Raw genomic sequence first — 21,976 nt, forward strand, 5'->3', positions numbered from 1 at the left:
GCAAATTAAATTCCAATGAGCGTGATATCAAGTTCCACAATGGAACAGCAAATGAAGCGCTTCTATTTTGAAATTGTTTCACAATTACTCAATTTGGCTATTCAGCAATAAGGCCAGGAAAGCTTTGATAAAATTCATAAACTTTGTGTTGTATGCCAAGAATGCATAATGGCTGGTGGCATTGTCATGCTGGAGGGTCATGTCAGGATGAGCCTGCAGGAAGGGTACCACATGAGGGAGGGTCATGTCAGGATGAGCCTGCAGGAAGGGTACCACATGAGGGAGGGTCATGTCAGGATGAGCCTGCAGGAAGGGTACCACATGAGGGAGGGTCATGTCAGGATGAGCCTGTAGGAAGGGTACCATATGAGGGAGGGTCATGTCAGGATGAGCCTGCAGGAAGGGTACCACATGAGGGAGGGTCATGTCAGGATGAGCCTGCAGGAAGGGTACCACATGAGGGAGGGTCATGTCAGGATGAGCCTGCAGGAAGGGTACCACATGAGGGAGGGTCATGTCAGGATGAGCCTGCAGGAAGGGTACCACATGAGGGAGGGTCATGTCAGGATGAGCCTGCAGGAAGGGTACCACATGAGGGAGGGTCATGTCAGGATGAGCCTGCAGGAAGGGTACCACATGAGGGACAGCGTTGAGCGTTGAGATTGCCTGCAATGACTTCAGAACACTTCAAAACATGGCAGATCACTTCAGATCACTTCAGAACACTTCGGATCACGGCTGATCACTTCAGAACACTTCGGATCACTTCAGAACACGGCTGATTACTTCAGAACACTTCGGATCACTTCAGAACACTTCAGATCACTTCGGGTCATTTCGGATCACTTCAGATCACTTCAGCGTTGACCTCAGAAAATGTGAAACGTAATTAAAAAAATGTGGGTGTTTCTCATGAGCCAAACCGTATGAGTCAGTCCGACCCCTGGTCCTGCATCATCACATTATCAATCACTTTCTATCTAGATATATTTATCCTAATATATTCTATTACAGTTTTTTGCGATTGCTTACACACTTGTTGCGGAATTTGGCTCATTGTGTCAAAACTCTACACACAAGCCAAATAAGACACAACACTTGGAGATAAACATTTTATTTCTATGTCAAAATGAAACTGCAATCAAAACCTAACAATCCTTTTTCAAAATGGCATTTTTGCAACAACATGATACATACATGTACCATTTACAGTTTTTTACAATCACTCTGGCACTAATTTCGGAACCTTGATGTCATTTTACAAAACTCTAGACATAACTCTAGACACAAAACTCACAACCAATGATTGGTACCCCAGGTAATCTTAGGTTTTATTATATACAGTCGGGAAGAACTATTGGATATAAGAGCAACGTCAACTCACCATCATTACGACCATGAATACGACTTTCCCAAAGCGGATCCTCTGTTTTGCCTAACACGCAGGGCAATGGATCGGATCCCAGCCGGCGAACCAAAACAACGATGCCGTAAAAGAGGCAGAGGAAGCGGTCTTCTGGTAAGGCCCCGGAGACGGGCACATCACGCACCACTCCCTAGCATACTACTCGCCAATGTCCAGTCTCTTGACAACAAGGTAGATGAAATCCGAGCAAGGGTAGCATTCCAGAGAGACATAAGAGACTGTAACGTTCTTTGCTTCACGGAAACATGGCTCACTCGAGACACGCTATTGGAGTCGGTACAGCCAGCTGGTTTCTTCACGCATCGCGTTGACAGAAACAAGCATCTTTCTGGTAAGAAGAAGGGCTGGGGGATATGCCTTATGATTAACGAGACGTGGTGTGATCATAACAACATACAGGAATTCAAGTCCTTCTGCTCACCTGACAGATAATTCCTCACAATCAAATGTCGAAAACATTATCTACCAAGTGAATTCTCTTCGATTATAATCACAGCCGCATATATTCCCCCCTAAGCAGACACATCAATGGCTCTGAACGAACTTCATTTGACTCTATGTAAACTGGAAACCACATATTCTGAGGCTGCATTCATTGTAGCTGGGGATTTTAACAAGGCCAATCTGAAAACAAGACTCCCTAAATTCTATCAGTATATCGATTGTGCAACCAGGGCTGGTAAAACCCTGGATCATTGTTATTCTAACTTCCGCGACACATATGGCTAGACTGTAAACTCTCCTTCCAGACTCATATCAAACATCTCCAATCGAAAATCAAATCAAGAGTCGGCTTTCTATTCCGCAACAAAGCCTCCTTCACTCACGCCGCCAAACTTACCCTAGTAAAACTGACTATCCTACCGATCCTCGACTTCGGCGATGTCATCTACAAAATTGCTTCCAACACTCTACTCAGCAAACTGGATGCAGTTTATCACAGTGCCATCCGTTTTGTCACTAAAGCACCTTATACCACCCACCACTGCGACTTGTATGCTCTAGTCGGCTGGCCCTCGCTACATATTTGTCGCCAGACCCACTGGCTCCAGGTCATCTACAAGTCCATGCTAGGTAAAGCTCCGCCTTATCTCAGTTCACTGGTCACGATGGCAACACCCATCCGTAGCACGCGCTCCAGCAGGTGTATCTCACTGATCATCCCTAAAGCCAACACCTCATTTGGCCGCCTTTCGTTCCAGTTCTCTGCTGCCTGTGACTGGAACGAATTGCAAAAATCGCTGAAGTTGGAGACTTTTATCTCCCTCACCAACTTTAAACATCTGCTATCTGAGCAGCTAACCGATCGCTGCAGCTGTACATAGTCTATCGGTAAATAGCCCACCCATTTTTACCTACCTCATCCCATACTGTTTTTATTTATTTACTTTTCTGCTCTTTTGCACACCAATATCTCTACCTGTACATGACCATCTGATCATTTATCACTCCAGTGTTAATCTGCAAAATTGTAATTTTGTTGCCTCCAGCCTATAGACAGAAACTAAAGGAAGCTCCCACGCTCAGGTCTTTTCAACGCTGGTCCGACCAATCTGATTCCACGCTTCAAGATTACTTCAATCATGTGGACTGGGATATATTCTGCATTGCGTCAAACAACAACATTGACGAGTACGCTGATTCGGTGAGTGAGTTTATTAGCAAGTGCATCGGCGATGTCGTACCCACAGCAACTATTAAAACATTTGTAATGGCTTCCTTTCCTATTTACCATAGCCACTGCCCAGGCCTGAAGAGGGGTTGTTTGGTAAGCATACAGTCCACACTCAGGGTTTCCAAACGGCCAAACATTAATTGACATCCAGGGATATTCATTCTTCTTATATCTAACAAAGAAATGATTCTCCAATCAACTTAAAGCATAGATTACTTGATATGGAAAATACATAATATGACCTGTCTGTATGCATGTCTGTATGGTTAAATTTTTTTACCGCTCCCGCATCTAGCAAGGACTTCCTGCCTTTATCCTAACACACTTACCACAATACAATGAATGGGCAAGAGGGAAGGGACAAAAACTGAATTACAATAACAAATGAATATATCTCAATCAGGTAAATATAAATCATAACGGTACGTACCTAATATTTCATCATGTACATTAATATTTACTATATTTACACAAATGTACATGGAGCTCGGTATGTTCAGTCTTTTATGCAAATATGTCCAAATCGGCTCTAACAACATTCCCAAACCAGAAACAGTGGATTGATGGCAGTATTCGCACGAAACTGATAGCGCGAACCACTGCTTTTAATCAGGGCAAGGTGACCGGTAACATGACCGAATACAAACAGTGTAGCTATTCCCTCTGCAAGGCAATCAAACAAGCTAATAGTCAGTATAGAGACAAAGTAGAGTCGCAATTCAACGGCTCAGGCACAAGAGGTATGTGGCAGGGTCTACAGTCAGTCGCAGACCAGGATGTCTTGCTCCCAGACAGACTAAACAACTTCTTTGCCTGCTCTGAGGACAATACAGTGCCACTGACACGGCCTGCTACCAAATGATAAGTAACTGTTGCATTACTCTTAATGCATAGTTTTATGGAAACTGACAAACAATATTCCATGTTTAGATCATGAAAGTTTCAGGATAACAAGATCCATTGACACAAATTACCGTGGAACATGAACCACTTTGACTGAACCACTATGTATGTAATATTTCATCATCATTCTTTTTCACACTGTTTCTATGGTCTCATGTACCACTTTTCCGGACCATGTTTTCAGATTTGACATTACTGTACACTCACCGGCCACTTTATTAGGTACACCTATCTAGTACTGGGTAGGACCCCCTTTTGCCTCCACAACAGCCTGAATTATTCATGTTGTTGTACGTTAAGAGATGCCCTTCTGCACACCACTGTTTTAAACAGCTGTTATTTGAGTATTTGTGGCCTTTCTGTTAGCTTGAATGAGTCTGGACATTCTCCTCTGACCTCTCTCATTAACAAGGTGTTTTTGCCGACAGAACTGCCGCTCACTGAATGTGTTTTGTTTATCACACCATTCTCTGTAAACTCTAGAGACTATAGTCCATAAGAATCCCAGGAGGGCAGCTGTTTCTGAGATGCTGGAATCACTATGTGTGGCATCAACAATCATACCACGGTCAAAGTTGCTTAGATTACGCATCTTGCCCGTTCTAACTACAGCTCTCTACTCTATGTATTGAGTTGCAGGCAGCCACATGATTCGCTGTTCGAATGTAACCTTCCTTGATGGGCTAAATCAGGTCTGTAGAGCTGATGGCATGACCTATGTCATTGTGTGGAATAATGTCAGGTTCCACCATGTTCAAATGGTGCAAGCATGGTTTCAGGCCCATCCACAATTTACCACCCTGTACTTACCCCATACTCTCCTTTCCTAAAACCCGATTTAGGATTTTTTCTCCACGTGGAGGTGGAAGGTACAGTGGGGAGAACAAGTATTTGATACACTGCCGATTTTGCAGGTTTTCCTACTTACAAAGCATGTAGAGGTCTGTCATTTTTATTATAGGTACAATTCAAATGTGAGAGACGGAATCTAAAACAAAAATCCAGAAAATCACATCTCACAAGGTGAGATCTTGCATGGAGCCCCAGACCGAGGGTGATTGACCGTCATCTTTAATAATTGCGCCAACATTTTTTAATTTATAATTTTCTAATAATTGCGCCAACAGTTGTTGCCTTCTCACCAAGCTGCTTGCCTACTGTCCTGTTGCCCTTCCCAGCCTTGTGCAGGTCATAATTTCATCCCTGATGTCCTTACACAGCTCTCTGGTCTTGGCCATTGTGGAGAGGTTGGAGTCTGTTTGATTGAGTGTGTGGACAGGTGTCTTTTATACAGATAACGAGTTCAAACAGGTGCAGTTAATACAGGTAATGAGTGGAGAACAGGAGGGCTTCTTAAAGAATAACTAACAGGTCTGTGAGAGCTGGAATTCTTACTGGTTGGTAGGTGATCAAACACTTATGTCATGCAATAAAATGCAAATTAATTACTTAAAAATCATACAATGTGATTTTCTGGATTTTTGTTTTAGATTCCGTCTCTCACAGTTGAAGTGTACCTATGATAAAAATTACATAGATGATGCATGCAATGACATCACGGCAGACCAGTGTCAGGCCTGGATTCGCCATGCCCGAAGATTCTTCCCAAGATGTTTTGCTAATGAAAACATCCATTATAAATGAAAACCTACGGCCAAATCCACAAGACAGGGTTGATGGAAATATAGAAGTACAGTAATCAATCCTTTGTTTTGCTTTTTACAGTAAGCCAGGTGAGGAACACTGCAGTTGATGTTTTACTATAGTTTAAAAAAAAAAATTGTAGCTAATTATTTTTGCTTTGATTCAAAGAAACCTATGAGTGATTTTATTGTATTTCATCAATACATTTCAGATTTTGCTTAATGATTCCACTGTGTCTGTAGTATTCTCTTTACTAGTCCTTTTACAGTGATGTATTTACAGGTAGTACCACAATGAAACATGTATCACATATTTTGTACTATAATATTTAATAATTGAACGAACAACTACACAGTGAAACTATGGTATTTCATGATACATTTGTTATTTGAACCAATGATTCTGCAAGTGCAAGGATTGTTTAAAGATATGAATGAACAATGCAATGTTTTGAACATTGGACAGCCTGTGTTACAAGTGATGACTGTTTTGAGTTTTGTGTCTAGAGTATTGAAAAATGATCACAAGGTTCTGAAATTAGTGCCAAAGGGATTGTAAAAAACTGTAAATGACTCTTTCAAAGCAGCAACAACACATTGATGTACTCCATACAAAACACTGCTGTCTTTAGTACTTTGTATACCTTTTTAATGTTCTCATACAGGCTTCTGTGAAAGATTGTCCATCACATTTCAATGAACACAAAAGTAGAAAGGCTTCAGAAAAAAAAATATACAGCTTATTTTTTTGCCATTGCAGGTTATTACAACAACAAAACAACTTTAAAAAGTAGAATTACAGTACAGTAATCAATACAATATGTTACTGTAAATTCACGGAAACTATATTAATATTAATATATTAATTACCGTAAAATTACAGTGCAATGGTAAACAAAAAATATAATTGTAAGGGATTGTAAGGGATGGGGTGGATGGTTTATGGATCCCGCCTTCTGTTAGGGTCTGGCCACATCACCTCATCCATATCACAAGCAGTGTCAACCCTGGCCAGGCAACAGGGAAAATATTTCCTTGCCCCATATCCATCCTTGGACTGACCCCACCTCAATGTCTCCGCATGCCTCTTCCGTTGCTTGCAGAAGAGGTAGGCGTGCATGTGGTTGGCGGTCATACACTTTCCAACTCCAAGACAAAAATTATTCCTCAATCGGATTGAGAAATGGGGAGTAAGGGGGCAAGTATACAACTGTGAAGTTATTGTGGTTGGTGAACCAGTCCCTGACCAGAGCAGCCCGGTGGAAACCAACATTATCCCAGATGACCACAAACCTGGGCTGCTCTGGTCCGTCCTGTACAACTGCATTATATAGTCCACCCAGAAATATGATTATGTGTGCAGTACTGTAGGGACCTAGGGTGGCATGGTGATGGAGAACTCCTTGCAGACTAATGGCGGTTCACAAGGTGATATTTCCCCCGCGCTGCCCAGGGACATTCACAACGCCTCTTTGTCCAATAACATTTAGGCCCCGACGCCTGGTTTTAGCTGGATTGAATCCAGCTTCATCAATGAAAATGAACTCATGAGGCTGTGCAGCTGCATCAAAGTCCAGGACTCTGTAACAGAAAATGCATACACTGTACCTTGAATATGGTGTAACTCAAAACACAGAACTATAATGTCTACATTTTCACACAAGGATGGGGAGGCATGGGTCAGACACATTCAGTCAAAACTACAAGCTACAGGCAAGGCAGGTGCCTTGTTCACTGGGGAGCATAGACCTAATATTGTAAGACATACATTGTATTGTATTGTGATGCAGAATGATGTGCAACGATTACATACACACAGTCTAGTGTAGAAAGTTGAAGACATACCTGTTCTCCAGTCTAAATGTCCGTATTATGGATGCTACCGTGTAGCGACTCAGGTTGGGCTGGACTCTCTGCATCCCTCATCGTCAGGCCATGATTTATGACATGGTCCACCAAAGTGGCCCTAATGTCATCGGAAATATGTCTCCGTTGCCTGGTCCCCTTCATTGTTCTTGTCCTGCTCCTCCTACTACTCTCTCTTTCTCTTCCTCTTCCTCTCGCTCTCACTGCCTCCATGTTTGGAAAGTTCTCACAAAAGAGGTGAATTTACCGGAGGTCTATTTGCAGTGCTAAGGCTCAGACTAATTGGTGTTCAATTACTGTATAAATGTTTGCATGTGTGTGTGTGGGTGTTGCCAATTTCAGGTATGTTTCGTATTTTGAATAGAAGTGTTTTCCAATGATTGCGAGAGATTTCATTCTTGATCGAAGTGTCTAATGTAAGAAACAGTATGTAGTGTTTTGCAAGTGTTTTGCAGAATTGTAAACTAAGTGCAAACAAAGTGCAAAGTGTGTTGCAGAACTGCAAAAAAAAGTGGAAAGCATAAAATGTGTTTGTACTTTTGGTGCCTTTGTTTAAGGCATGGTTACAAAAGTTAAGGGTATGATGCTTTTGTCTAAGCGTTCACCTTCAGAGAGTAAGCAATCGGCAAAAATTGTAACAAACAGCATAAACTATAGGACATCATGAATGTACTTAATTTACTGCAAATGTAGCGTAATACCACTGCATTTATGTGTTTTGGGTCCCGCTTTCAATAACATTCAGCTTATAAAGGCTTCATAGATCCTTCATAATACCTTCATAAGTACTACATAAATGTATTACAAAGCATCCATAACCATATGTCATGCTTTATAAAGTGTTCATTAATGTGGCATAACTGTGTGTCATAATCGCCAATGTCAAGTGTGACATACCCACTATGTTGAATATGATATAGACGTGCTTCGTGATAAGAGTCACTGACTCAAAGTCACAAGAGGGTAGAACATATTTCAAACGTTGCTTGTTAGGGGGAGTAAGTTGCAGAAACGTTCTAATGGTTTAGTGAAGTCACGTTATTCACATTACCCCTAATCGTTTTTCTGTTGTGCTATCTGGAATCCTTGGTACGTCCCTTCCCTAAACCCTAACCTTAACCTTAGGGTTAGGGTTTAGGGGAGCCACCTCCAGCACCCAATATCACAGGAAGGCCAAAAAGATCATTAAGGACACCAACCACCCGAGCTGGAGCCTGTTCACCCTGCTATCATCCAGAAGGCGAGGTCAGTACAGGGGCATCAAAGCTGGGACCGAGAGACTGAAAAACAGTTTCTATTTCAAGGCCATCAGACTGTTAAATAGCCATTACTAGCTGCCTTCCACCTGGTTACACAAGCCTGCACCTTAGAAGCTGCTGCCCTATATACATAGACATGGAATCACTAGTCACTTTAATAATGTTTAAATAATGTTTACATACTGCTTTTCTCATCTCATATGTACTGTATATACTGTGTCATATTCTACTGTATTTAGGCAATGCATCTCAAACACTGCTCAATGTAATATTTATATATTTCATAATTTCATTCTTTTACTTTTAGATGTATGTATTGTTGTGAATAATGTTTAGATACTACTGCACTGTTAGATACTGCTGCACTGTTGGAGCTAGGAACACAAGCATTTCGCTACACCCGCAATAACATCTGCTAAATATGTGTATGTGACCATTCAAATGTGATTTGATTTAACCCCTGCCCTTACCCTAACCTTGACCATAATCATAACTCTTACCTAATCATAACCTTAATCTCCCAAAACACCTTCCCCAATGAGTCTTGGCAATAAAGAGATTGTGTTTGTAACTCTCACTGGGATAGTATTCCACACAAGCGCAACACATATCGACCACAGATTTTAAGGATGTAGTCTTTCTTCTTCTTGGTGGAGCATTTAGCTTGCTAGCTATGTCCTTTGCTAATTAGCTAGCTGGAAGGTAGGACCTGTTGTTCGCTTGCTAACTATGTCCTTTGCTAATTAGCTAGCTGGAAGGTAGGAGCTGTTGTCTTTTTCTCCCTTGAGGCCAAGGGGAATGGTTTCCACTAGATAGCGCAGCTACAAATTCAAAATTGTCTATATCATAAAAATGTATTGGTGTTAATTTAAGGTTAGGGTTAGGCATAATGTTATCATTGTGGTTAAGGTTAGGGTTAAGGTTAAGGTCAGGTTTAAATAACATTTTAAGAAGATAAATTGTGGAAATGGGTGGGGTTTAGCCATAATTATACTTTGCGGCTGTGTTAGCTCTTCCCCTGTAAATATTCCCCAGGTAGTTGTTGTAAATGAGAATGTGTTATCAGTCAACTTACCTGGTAAAAAAAAGGGTAAAAAAAATCTAAACATTTACTAGTGAGGACAAGGGGAAATATTTTTTGCTAGCAAAAGACATAGTCTGATGACAAATACTCAGTCAGGTCACTCCCATATAATTCTATGGTCACTCCCACTTAGGCCAACTTTAAATGGATACATTTACCTTGATGAAAGACCCCAACCTAAAGAAAGTGTCTTTATTGACATGTTCCTCAGTACACAAACACAACAATATAACGAGCCATACAGTTGGTGTTGGGCCCAGTCAGGTCTTTAATACAACAATATAACAAGCCATACAGTGGGGTGCTGGGCCCAGTCAGGTTTCTGATACAACAATATAACAAGCCATACCGTGGGTGCTGGGCCCAGTCAGGTCTCTGATACAACAATATAACAAGCCATACCGTGGGTGCTGTGCCCAGTCAGGTCTCTGATACAACAATATATAAGGTCTCTGATACAACAATATAACAAGCCATACCGTGGGTGCTGGGCCCAGTCAGGTCTCTGATACAACAATATAACGAGCCATACAGTGGGTGCTGGGCCCAGTCAGGTCTTTAATACAACAATATAACAAGCCATACAGTGGGGCGCTGGGCATAACGAGCCATACAGTGGGGCGCTGGACCCAGTCAGGTCTCTGATACAACAATATAACGAGCCATACAGTGGGGTGCTGGACCCAGTCAGGTCTCTGATACAACAATATAACAAGCCATACTGTGGGTGCTGGGCCCATTCAGGTCTCTGATACAACAATATAACAAGCCATACAGTGGGTGCTGTGCCCAGTCAGGTCTCTGATACAACAATATAACAAGCCATACTGTGGGTGCTGGGCCCAGTCAGGTCTCTGATACAACAATATAACGAGCCATACAGTGGGTGCTGGGCCCAGTCAGGTCTTTAATACAACAATATAACAAGCCATACAGTGGGGCGCTGGGCATAACGAGCCATACAGTGGGGTGCTGGACCCAGTCAGGTCTCTGATACAACAATATAACAAGCCATACCGTGGGTGCTGTGCCCAGTCAGGTTTCTGATACAACAATATAACAAGCCATACCGTGGGTGCTGGGCCCAGTCAGGTCTCTGATACAACAATATAACGAGCCATACAGTGGGTGCTGGGCCCAGTCAGGTCTTTAATACAACAATATAACAAGCCATACAGTGGGGCGCTGGGCATAACGAGCCATACAGTGGGGCGCTGGACCCAGTCAGATCTCTGATACAACAATATAATGAGCCATACAGTGGGGTGCTGGACCCAGTCAGGTCTCTGATACAACAATATAACAAGCCATACCGTGGGTGCTGGGCCCAGTCAGGTCTCTGATACAACAATATAACAAGCCATACCGTGGGGTGCTGGACCCAGTCAGATCTTTGACACATTCAACCCAGTCCCCCACTGAAAGATCAGCCACAAAATGTTGGCACCATTGTAACAGGTTGTAATCAAGCCCTGGTCTCCAGCATGTAAACAGAAGAGGAATACCTGCTGGGGTAGTCTCAGTTACTGTAGGACTACTCCAAATCATATTGGCTCTGAGACACACACATACACACAAACACAAGCTTTGCAGGTCCATCAACCTATCTAAACACCTCTCACACCCCAGTAACCTGTGGATCATGAGAGAACCTTCATAAATCAGCAGAACGTTTATAACCTATTTATTGACACTTTATGTATTATCCTGTAATACTCATAACTAGGGCTGTTGTGGTGACCGTATTACCGCCGCACCCGCGGTCACGAGTCATGAAGGCAGTTCATTTCCATGTGACCGTTCAGTCACATAATTAGGCTTCTCCAAGCTCTGATGCTGCTGCTGGTCATTAGTAGCCTACCAAACTTGCTAACTGCCTGGTACTCAGCACTCTATTGTCCCTCTAATCACTCTAAATCAAATCAAATCAAATCAAATTTTATTTGTCACATACACATGGTTAGCAGATGTTAATGCGAGTGTAGCGAAATGCTTGTGCTTCTAGTTCCGACAATGCAGTAATAACGAACAAGTAATCTAACTAACAATTCCAAAAAAACTACTGTCTTATACACAGTATAAGGGGATAAAGAATATGTACATAAGGATATATGACTGAGTGATGGTACAGAGCAGCATAGGCAAGATACAGTAGATGATATCGAGTACAGTATATACATATGAGATAAGTATGTAAACCAAGTGGCATAGTTAAAGTGGCTAGTGATACATGTATTGCATAAGGATGCAGTCAATGATATAGAGTACAGTATCAACGTATGCATATGAGATGAACAATGTAGGGTAAGTAACATTATATAAGGTAGCATTGTTTAAAGTGGCTAGTGATATATTTACATCATTTCCCATCAATTCCCATGATTAAAGTGGCTGGAGTAGAGTCAGTGTCATTGACAGTGTGTTGGCAGTAGCCACTCAATGTTAGTGGTGGCTGTTTAACAGTCTGATGGCCTTGAGATAGAAGCTGTTTTTCAGTCTCTCGGTCCCAGCTTTGATGCACCTGTACTGACCTCGCCTTCTGGATGACAGCGGGGTGAACAGGCAGTGGCTCGGGTGGTTGATGTCCTTGATGATCTTTATGGCCTTCCTGTAGCATCGGGTGGTGTAGGTGTGATCCAGGCCGTGTCTTGGAGTCTTGGAGTGTGGAGTCAGCTTGGTCGGACCAGCGTTGGACAGACCTCAGCGTGGGAGCTTCTTGTTTTAGTTTCTGTCTGTAGGCAGGGATCAACAAAATGGAGTCGTGGTCAGCTTTTCCGAAAGGGGGGCGGGGCAGGGCCTTATATGCGTCGCGGAAGTTAGAGTAACAATGATCCAGGGTCTCTATTTAGTATATGTAAAGACAAGATTAAATCAAGAACAGTCTGATGGGTGACAATATTAGCCTATCACGTGTGAATTATATATTATCAGCTGTGAATGATGCCCAGCATAAGAAACAATTCCTTTTTTTGCGACTTTTTCTAATCAAAGTCGCACACCTCATTGTAGGCCTAGCCCATAGGTCTATATGTTTTAATAAGGTTTGTATCACAACTAAAGTGGCCAAATAACATCTCAAAATTAAGCACTTAACTGGCATAAATAAGCAGCGCCTAAATTTCAAATTTGGGGAAAACAATTTTCATCATACAAATGCACCTTTATAATAAAAATATTCCATGCATAATTGCATTTGTGATCACTTTGGAATATTTATTTCTCGCACAGAATAGAATAGGTTGACTTTTGTACTATGGGGGATAGTAGATTGACATAGGCTAGTGCTTTTGCTGTTCGTTAGGTCTACTCATCATGTTGGCTGATGAACAGGAAATGTGGACAGTTCTTCCAATATCTTCAATATGCATCTCAGAATTGGATAAGACAAGCGCAGTTGCGTCCCCGATGTCTGTCTTCACTCGTAGCCTGTGAGAAACACCCGATCACTGACGGAGAGCCATGTGAGTGAGAGGTACTGGAGTGCATGGAGAAGGGCACAATGGCCACTGGCTGCAAAAGGCATGTTTTTTTAGACATTTAGACATTCTAGACATTATCAAGTGCTTGTCAAATTGTGAATGAGTGAAGGATATAGTGTGTACAGCCTGCACAAAGAAAACATGTCTTTCAAGCAACTTTTTTCAAATCATCATTAGAGTCCCATCAAATCAAATCAATCAAATCAAATCAAATGTATTTGTCACATACACGTGGTTAGCAGATGTTAATGCGAGTGTAGCGAAATGCTTGTGCTTCTAGTTCCGACAATGCAGTAATAACCAACGAGTAATCTAACCTAACAATTCCAAAACTACCACCTTATACACACAAGTGTAAAGGGATAAAGAATATGTACATAAAGATACGAATGAGTGATGGTACAGAACGGCATAGGCAAGATGCAGTAGATGGTATCGAGTACAGTATATACATATGAGTTGAGTAATGTAGGGTATGTAAACAAAGTGGCATAGTTTAAAGTGGCTAGTGATACATGTATTACATAAAGATGCAGTAGATGATATAGAGTACATAGCATTGTTTAAAGTGGCTAGTGATATATTTTCCATCAATTTCCATCAATTCCCATTATTAAAGTGGCTGGAGTTGAGTCAGTGTGTTGGCAGCAGCCACTCAATGTTAGTGGTGGCTGTTTAACAGTCTGATGGCCTTGAGATAGAAGCTGTTTTTCAGTCTCTTGGTCCCTGCTTTGATGCACCTGTACTGACCTCGCCTTCTGGATGATAGCGGGGTGAACAGGCAGTGGCTCAGGTGGTTGTTGATCTTTATGGCCTTCCTGTGACATCGGGTGGTGTAGGTGTCCTGGAGGGCAGGTAGTTTGCCCCCGGTGATGCGTTGTGCAGACCTCACTACCCTCTGGAGAGCCTTACGGGTGTGGGCGGAGCAGTTGTCGTACCAGGCGGTGATACAGCCCGACAGGATGCTCTCGATTGTGCATCTGTAGAATTTTGTGAGTGCTTTTGGTGACAAGCCAAATTTCTTCAGCCTCCTGAGGTTGAAGAGGCACTGCTGCGCCTTCTTCACGATGCTGTCTGTGTGGGTGGACCAATTCAGTTTGTCTATGATGTGTACGCCGAGGAACTTAAAACTTACTACCCTCTCCACTACTGTCCCATCGATGTGGATAGGGGGGTGCTCCCTCTGCTGTTTCCTGAAGTCCACAATCATCTCCTTAGTTTTGTTGACGTTGAGTGTGAGGTTATTTTCCTGACACCACACTCCGAGGGCCCTCACCTCCTCCCTGTAGGCCGTCTCGTCGTTGTTGGTAATCAAGCCTACCACTGTAGTGTCGTCCGTAACAATGTATTACACATCAAAACGTATAGCCCAACATTTGTAGAACAACTAAAGTTATATTAACAACTCTAAATGAAGCATATAGGAGTACCTATTTCTTTGTTAACCTCGCAACACAGAATAGCTGCATGTTCGCACTCCAAATTGTTTGGAGAAAATATCATTTATATTTTATTCAGCTTTGCTCAATTGTATTCTTCATATTATAAAATAATGCCCTGGAATTCTAAGCACATCTTGTCTGCTAAATGAACTAGTGTAGCCCACAGCCATATGGCATAGCAAGATCAGGATCTAACATAATGATAACTCGGAGTATGCTATTCTTTTCTTCTGAAATAGACTACATTTTCTCCATATCATGCTTCTTTAGACCAGTCTAAAATAAATAATGGATTTATTGTGAAAGTGTAGGCTACATTGATATACTACATTGATTTATTATACTTTTTAAAATGTAGATGTTCAGTATTAGCTTGTAGTCTATGTGTGGAAGCCAGGAGATGCTAAATGTGTTTATGTTAATTAATGGTAAATTACCGTGAGACTGACAGTTATTTGCTTGACGATCACCGGCTGATGGAAATATGTGACCGCCACAGCCCTATTCATAACACATCCATAAAGACTCTACATTGCATGACGATGTACTTGCTTTAAAGTCAGACCGCTCTGATAACTTATAACGCATTCATAAATGCCTTATATCATATGACGCTGTACTTATTATAAATTCAGACCTTCATTCATTCATAACACATACCAAAAGGCTAAATGTATTAACACCTAGGGAATTTTTTATTTTTTAATTTGACCTTTATTTAACCAGGCAAGTCAGTTAAGAACACATTCTTACTTTCAATGACGGCCTGGGAACAATGGGTTAACTGCCTGTTCAGGGGCAGAACGACAGATTTGTACCTTGTCAGCTCGGGGGTTTGAACTCGCAACCTTCCGGTTACTAGTCCAACGCTCTAACCACTAGGCTACAGCTAAAACAAATTAATATTAAAGACAAGTGTAACGGCTTTCTTGTGGTGAAGTAGAGGCGGACCAAAACGCAGCGTGGTGATGATTCATGTTTGTTTAATAAAGGAAAACTATACATGAATAAACTACAAAACAATGAAATGTGAAAACCCAAAACAGCCCTATCTGGTGCAAAACACAGAGACAGGAACAATCACCCACAAAACCCAACACCAAACAGGCTACCTAAATATGGTTCCCAATCAGAGACAATGACGAACACCTGCCTCTGATTGAGAACCATATCAGGCCAAACATAGAACTAGACAAACTAGACAATTAACATAGAATGCCCAACCAGATCACACCCTGACCAACCAAAACATAGAAACATACAAAGCAAACTATGGTCAGGGTGTGACAACAAGTTTAAACCATACATTTCCTCTTATTTTTACATTTTTTAAACAATGCAAATACGTTATTTAAAAAAGTCCAGCAATGTAATTACTAAACATTACACAGGGCAGTGAATAGTGTATCTTGTTCCTGAGCTGGCGGACAAATGGTTCTTGCCTCTGCTGGAGGTAGTGCATGTTGGTTCCAACCTAACAACAAAGAAAGTTAGAAGGTCTGTTAGGAAATGCATTTGTCACACCATCTGGGTAAGGGCATTTTTGTTAGGAAATGCATTTGTCTAACCATCTGTGTAAGGGTAGCAGATCTGTTAAGAAATGCATTTGTCTCACCATCTGGGTAAGGGTAGCAGATCTGTTAAGAAATGCATTTGTCTCACCATCTGGGTAAGGGTAGCAGATCTGTTAAGAAATGTATTTGTCCCACCATCTGGGTAAGGGTAGCAGGTCTGTTAAGAAATTCATTTGTCTCACCATCTGGGTAAGGGCATTTTTGTTAGGAAATGCATTTGTCTAACCATCTGGGTAAGGGTAGCAGGCCTGTTAAGAAATGCATTTGTCTAACCATCTGGGTAAGGGTAGCAGGTCTGTTAAGAAATGCATTTGTCTCACCATCTGGGTAAGGGTAGCAGGTCTGTTAAGAAATTCATTTGTCTCACCATCTGGGTAAGGGCATTTTTGTTAGGAAATGCATTTGTCTAACCATCTGGGTAAGGGTAGCAGATCTGTTAAGAAATGCATTTGTCTCACCATCTGGGTAAGGGTAGCAGGTCTGTTAAGAAATTCATTTGTCTCACCATCTGGGTAAGGGCATTTTTGTTAGGAAATGCATTTGTCTAACCATCTGGGTAAGGGTAGCAGTCCTGTTAAGAAATGCATTTGTCTAACCATCTGGGTAAGGGTAGCAGGTCTGTTAAGAAATGCATTTGTCTCACCATCTGGGTAAGGGTAGCAGGTCTGTTAAGAAATTAATTTGTCTCACCATCTGGGTAAGGGCATTTTTGTTAGGAAATGCATTTGTCTAACCATCTGGGTAAGGGTAGCAGATCTGTTAAGAAATGCATTTGTCTCACCATCTGGGTAAGGGTAGCAGGTCTGTTAAGAAATGCATTTGTCTAACCATCTGAGTAAGGGTAGCAGGTCTGATAAGAAATGCATTTGTCTCACCATCTGGGTAAGGGTAGCAGGTCTGTTAAGAAATGCATTTGTCTAACCATCTGGTCTGTTAAGAAATGCATTTGGTAGCAGGTCTGTTAAGAAATGCATTTGTCTCACCATCTGGGTAAGGGTAGCAGGTCTGTTAAGAAATGCATTTGTCTCACCATCTGGGTAAGGGTAGCAGGTCTGATAAGAAATGCATTTGTCTCACCATCTGGGTAAGGGTAGCAGGTCTGATAAGAAATGCATTTGTATGATTTGTATTTAGCTGAGCCTGCTCGCGAGCTAAATGCTGTATTGGTATAGCTAACTAGCTAGCTTATGCTGCTAACATTAGCTAGAAATGGCTATTTAGTCACAAATTATTTGAAATAACGATTGCGGTAGCTTTGGTAGCTATCTATGTATCAAATATAACATTTGATTTGATTTATATAATCTAACTCAACACTTAACTACTACAAACTAATTTCAATTACAATAAATAAAGGTTAACTTACTTGTTTTTCGCTGTCCAGTGGTAGCACAAGTGGGCATTTGAGTTGCTCTACAGAAACACCACATGAATGAAAGGGTAACTACTCTCAAAAGTTTATTTGATTTTTCCCAGACCTCAAAAGTTATCCCCTGGTGTGTTTTATGGATTGCTGTGAACACAGAAAATCCAATTTAGTTGTTTTTCTATGAAAAATGTGTGAAACAAACTGTGGGGAAACGAGAAAACGGAATTTGGGAAGGAAAAAAAATTAAACAAAAAATAAAAACAGATTTTAAAAGGCCCATGATTTCACTTAAGAGCATGTGTCATCACACAGCACAGCATTTTGGGTAAAGTTGAGGTCAGGTCCAATATTGTCTATGCACCCAAGGGGGAAAAGAGGTTGGGCCATCCTAGAAATGTTTTAGAATAATATAATATAAAATCTCAAATATATGCCATTTAGCAGACGCTTTCATGCAAAGCGACTTACAGCCATGCGTGCATACATTTATACGTATGGGTGGTCCACTATCCTGGTGTTGCAATGCTATACCTAGATGCATGACAAGGTTATAAATGCTTTGTGAAGCCTCAATTCAATATACTTTATAAAGACTTTATTAAACAGTGCTTATGCCACCCTTTTATTAAGCACAAGTTTATGTCATATTTTACATAGTGGGTTATGTCACATTTGACATTGGTGGTTATGTCAATCAGTTATGCCACATTTATAAACCCTTTATAGAGCATGACATACGGTTATAGATGATATGTGACACATTTATGTAGTGTTTATGAAGGCTTTATGAAGGCTTTATGAAGCTTTTATAAGCTGCACGTCATTTAAAGCGGGACCATATTGGTGAAAGCATTCTATCAAAAACATATATGCCCCAGGTGTTTCTGGAAAACATAGATGATAATAATACAGATGTGATGTCTGCTTGGGAGAGCAGTGATACATCATTGGGACAGCTAATGTAATTGCATCCGTACAGTGTAACACACAGGCTGTAAACTGGACCTTTAAACAGATCAGCTCTCTGTCTTTCTCTCTGTCTCTCTCTTTATCGCTCTTTCTTTCTCTCTCTCTCTCTCTCTCTCTCTCTCACTCGCTCACTCACTCATACACAAACGCAAACACATACGCACGCACACACACACACACACACACACACAGACTTCACACCCAGGTGAAGGGCTTAATGAATCACCTGTCAGGGTAACCTGCTAATGAGTGATTTTCAGTATAAAGATGCACATAAACAGAGAATAACCATACGCTTTCACTCTCCACACACACACAGTGTTCAGCCCCCTGTGTTCCTATTTCTTTGATGGTTAAAAGCACGTTGTGCCCAATGGTCGTTTGGGTTCAACCCACAAAGAGCTATTAAATATTAACTTATACATGAGCTGGAAAACTAAGCAAATAAATAATGCACATGCCCAATGCACATCAACAGTAAACATAGGAAGTAGTTTACAACATTATACAATTTGCTAACCTAGAGGGTACAGGCACATCCCTCCAGCACAAATATTTAAGGCTCATTTGAAGAAAGTAGACCTGCTCTCTGCACCTGACAACTGAACATCAAGCCAACTGGAGGTGCAGTAATGACAAATAGTACTATATATAAAGTCTACCACACACACACACACACACACACACACATGCGCACGCACGCGCACGCACGCACACACACACGCACGCACGCACGCACACACACTAAGTCACTCGTATAGTATATGCCCACTTTCTCTTTCAAAAAGAAACTCAGACACGTGCACACTCTCACACACACGGACACAAAGAAACAGGCACACACACGCACGCAGAGCGTCTTACCTGTCAATGCTGATAGCACACAGGTTGAGAATGCTGGCGGTACACATCATGACATCCAAGGTGACAAAGATGTTACAGTACATCCTGCTGAAGAGCCACGCCCCTCCGACCACCTGGACAGGTAACGCAGGGTCACATGACACACACATTCACACAGCTTCATCAGTATCATCATGATCATCATCATTATCCATATCAATCATCATTCTTCATAATCAACAACACACATCAAATAAATTATTCTATCTCTCTCTTTTCCGCCCTCTCTCTTTTGCTCCCTCCCTCTCTCCCTCTCTCTTTCTCTGTCCAATTATGCCACCCACGTTCAAACCCTTGAAAGTACAATTACACAGTCCCAGTTCCAGCCTGCCTCACCCAGATAGATAGTGCTGCTCAGACAGGCCTTCCCTTAGGTGCTATAATACGTGATAACAACTGTCTGACAGAGATAAATGTGTTCTGAGCTGCAGCGCCTGACATATCCCCCCCCCATCCACATGCATCCTTCCTATCCTCTAATTCAGGTATTCCCGAACGGGGGTACGCGAACCCCCAGGGGTACGCGCAATTCTGTCGGGGGTACGCCAAATAAAAATGTGATTCAAGTTTTTTTTTTTTAATAAAAAATACACTACCGGTCAGAAGTTTTAGAACACCTACTCATTCAAGGGTTTATCTTTATTTTTTTTTACTATTTTCTACATTGTAGAATAATAGTGAAGACATCAAAACTATGAAATAACACATATGGAATCATGTAGTAACCAAAAAAGTGTTAAACAAATCAAGATATATGTTATATTTGAGATTCATCAAATAGCCACCCTTTGCCTTGATGACAGATTTGCACCCGCTTGGAATTCTCTCAACCAGCTTCATGCGGTAGTCACCTGGAATGCATTTCAATTAACAGGTGTGCCTTGTTAAACGTTTATTTGTGGAATTTCTTTACTTCTTAATTCGTTTGAGCCAATCAGTTGTGTTATGACAAGGTGGGGGGGTATACAGAAGACTGCCCTATTTGATAAAGACCAAGTCCATATTATGGCAAGAACAGCTCAAATAAGCAAAGAAAAATGACAGTCCATCATTACTTTAAGACATGAATGCAAAAACCATCAAGCGATATGATGAAACTGGCTCTCATGAGGACGGCCACAGGAATGGAAGACCCAGAGTTACCTCTGCTGCAGAGGATAAATTCATTAGAGTTACCAGCCTCAGAAATTGCAGCCCAAATAAATGCTTCACAGAGTTCAAGTAACAGACACATCTCAACATCAACTGTTCAGAGGAAACTGTGTGAATCCGTCCTTCATGGTCGAATTGTTGCAAAGAAAACACAACTAAAGGACACCAATAAGAAGAAGAGACTTGCTTGGGACAAGCAACACGAGCATTAAACCACATTAAACCAGTGGAAATGTATCCTTTGGTCTGGAGTCCAAATTTGAGATTTTTGGTTCCAACCGCTGTGTCTTCGTGAGACACGTTGTGGGTGAACGGATGAAATCTGCATGTGTATTTCCCACCGTGAAGCATGGAGAAGGAGGTGTGGTAACCAGTATGGGTACCACAGCATTCTGCATCAATACACCATCCCATCTGGTTTGTCCTTAGTGGGACTATCATTTGTTTTTCAACAGGACAATGACCCAACACACCTCCAGGCTGCGTAAGGGCTATTTTACCAAGAGGGAGAGTGATGGAATGCTGCATCAGAAGACCTTGTCTGCACAATCCCCCGACCTCAACCACATTGAGATGGTTTGGGGTGAGTCAGACTGCAGAGTGAAGGAAAAGCAGCCAACAAATGCTCAACATATGTGGGAACTCCTTCAAGACTGTTGGAAAAGCATTCCAGGTGATGCTTGATGAGAGAATGCCAAGAGTGTGCAAACCTGTCATCAAGGCAAAGGGTGGCTATTTGAAGATGTGTTTAATACTTTTTTGGTTTCATAGTTTAGATGTCTTCACTATTATGGGGCGGCAGTGTAGCCTAGTGGTTAGAGCATTGGACTAGTAAACGAAAGGTTGCAAGTTCAAATCCAAAACAGGTAGCCAAGTCAAATAATGAATATCCAATCACATTAACCGTTACTCTCTCGTGGGAATTCCACTAACGGTCCTTATGTAACCAAACGTAGCTGCTGCTCATTCCGTTTATGATAAATATTTTAAAAAGTAAGGCCCGTGTCGATAGAAACACATACCAGCTCTACAGATAGTACTGCTACTACCAGCAGTTCTACACCTGCACCTGTCGACGACACAAGTTGGTCTGCTTCCACGAGCACATCCAATGCTAGCATCAGTAATTTTACATTTGTGGTTAGCCCAGCTAGCATGGACACTGACAGTTGTGAATCAGTTGCAGCCCTTCGGCTACCCGGGAAAGCACCGAACAATAAACAGGGACGTTG

The 21,976-nt window shown here is 41.7% G+C and overlaps 1 protein-coding gene across 1 annotated transcript in view; it reads right to left on the reverse strand.

The window, feature by feature from the left end:
- LOC112216544 (D(3) dopamine receptor-like) overlaps positions 1-21,976 on the reverse strand; it is a 53,765-nt gene that overhangs the window by 18,041 nt on the left and 13,748 nt on the right. Inside the window, exon 3 of the mRNA XM_024376524.2 lies at positions 19,554-19,666. Within this exon, the coding sequence (XP_024232292.2) occupies positions 19,554-19,666 (113 nt within the window). The remainder of the gene's footprint in view (positions 1-19,553; positions 19,667-21,976) is intronic.

This window comes from Oncorhynchus tshawytscha, linkage group LG16, assembly GCF_018296145.1.
Source record: "Oncorhynchus tshawytscha isolate Ot180627B linkage group LG16, Otsh_v2.0, whole genome shotgun sequence".
Taxonomy (NCBI): Eukaryota; Metazoa; Chordata; class Actinopteri; order Salmoniformes; family Salmonidae; genus Oncorhynchus; species Oncorhynchus tshawytscha.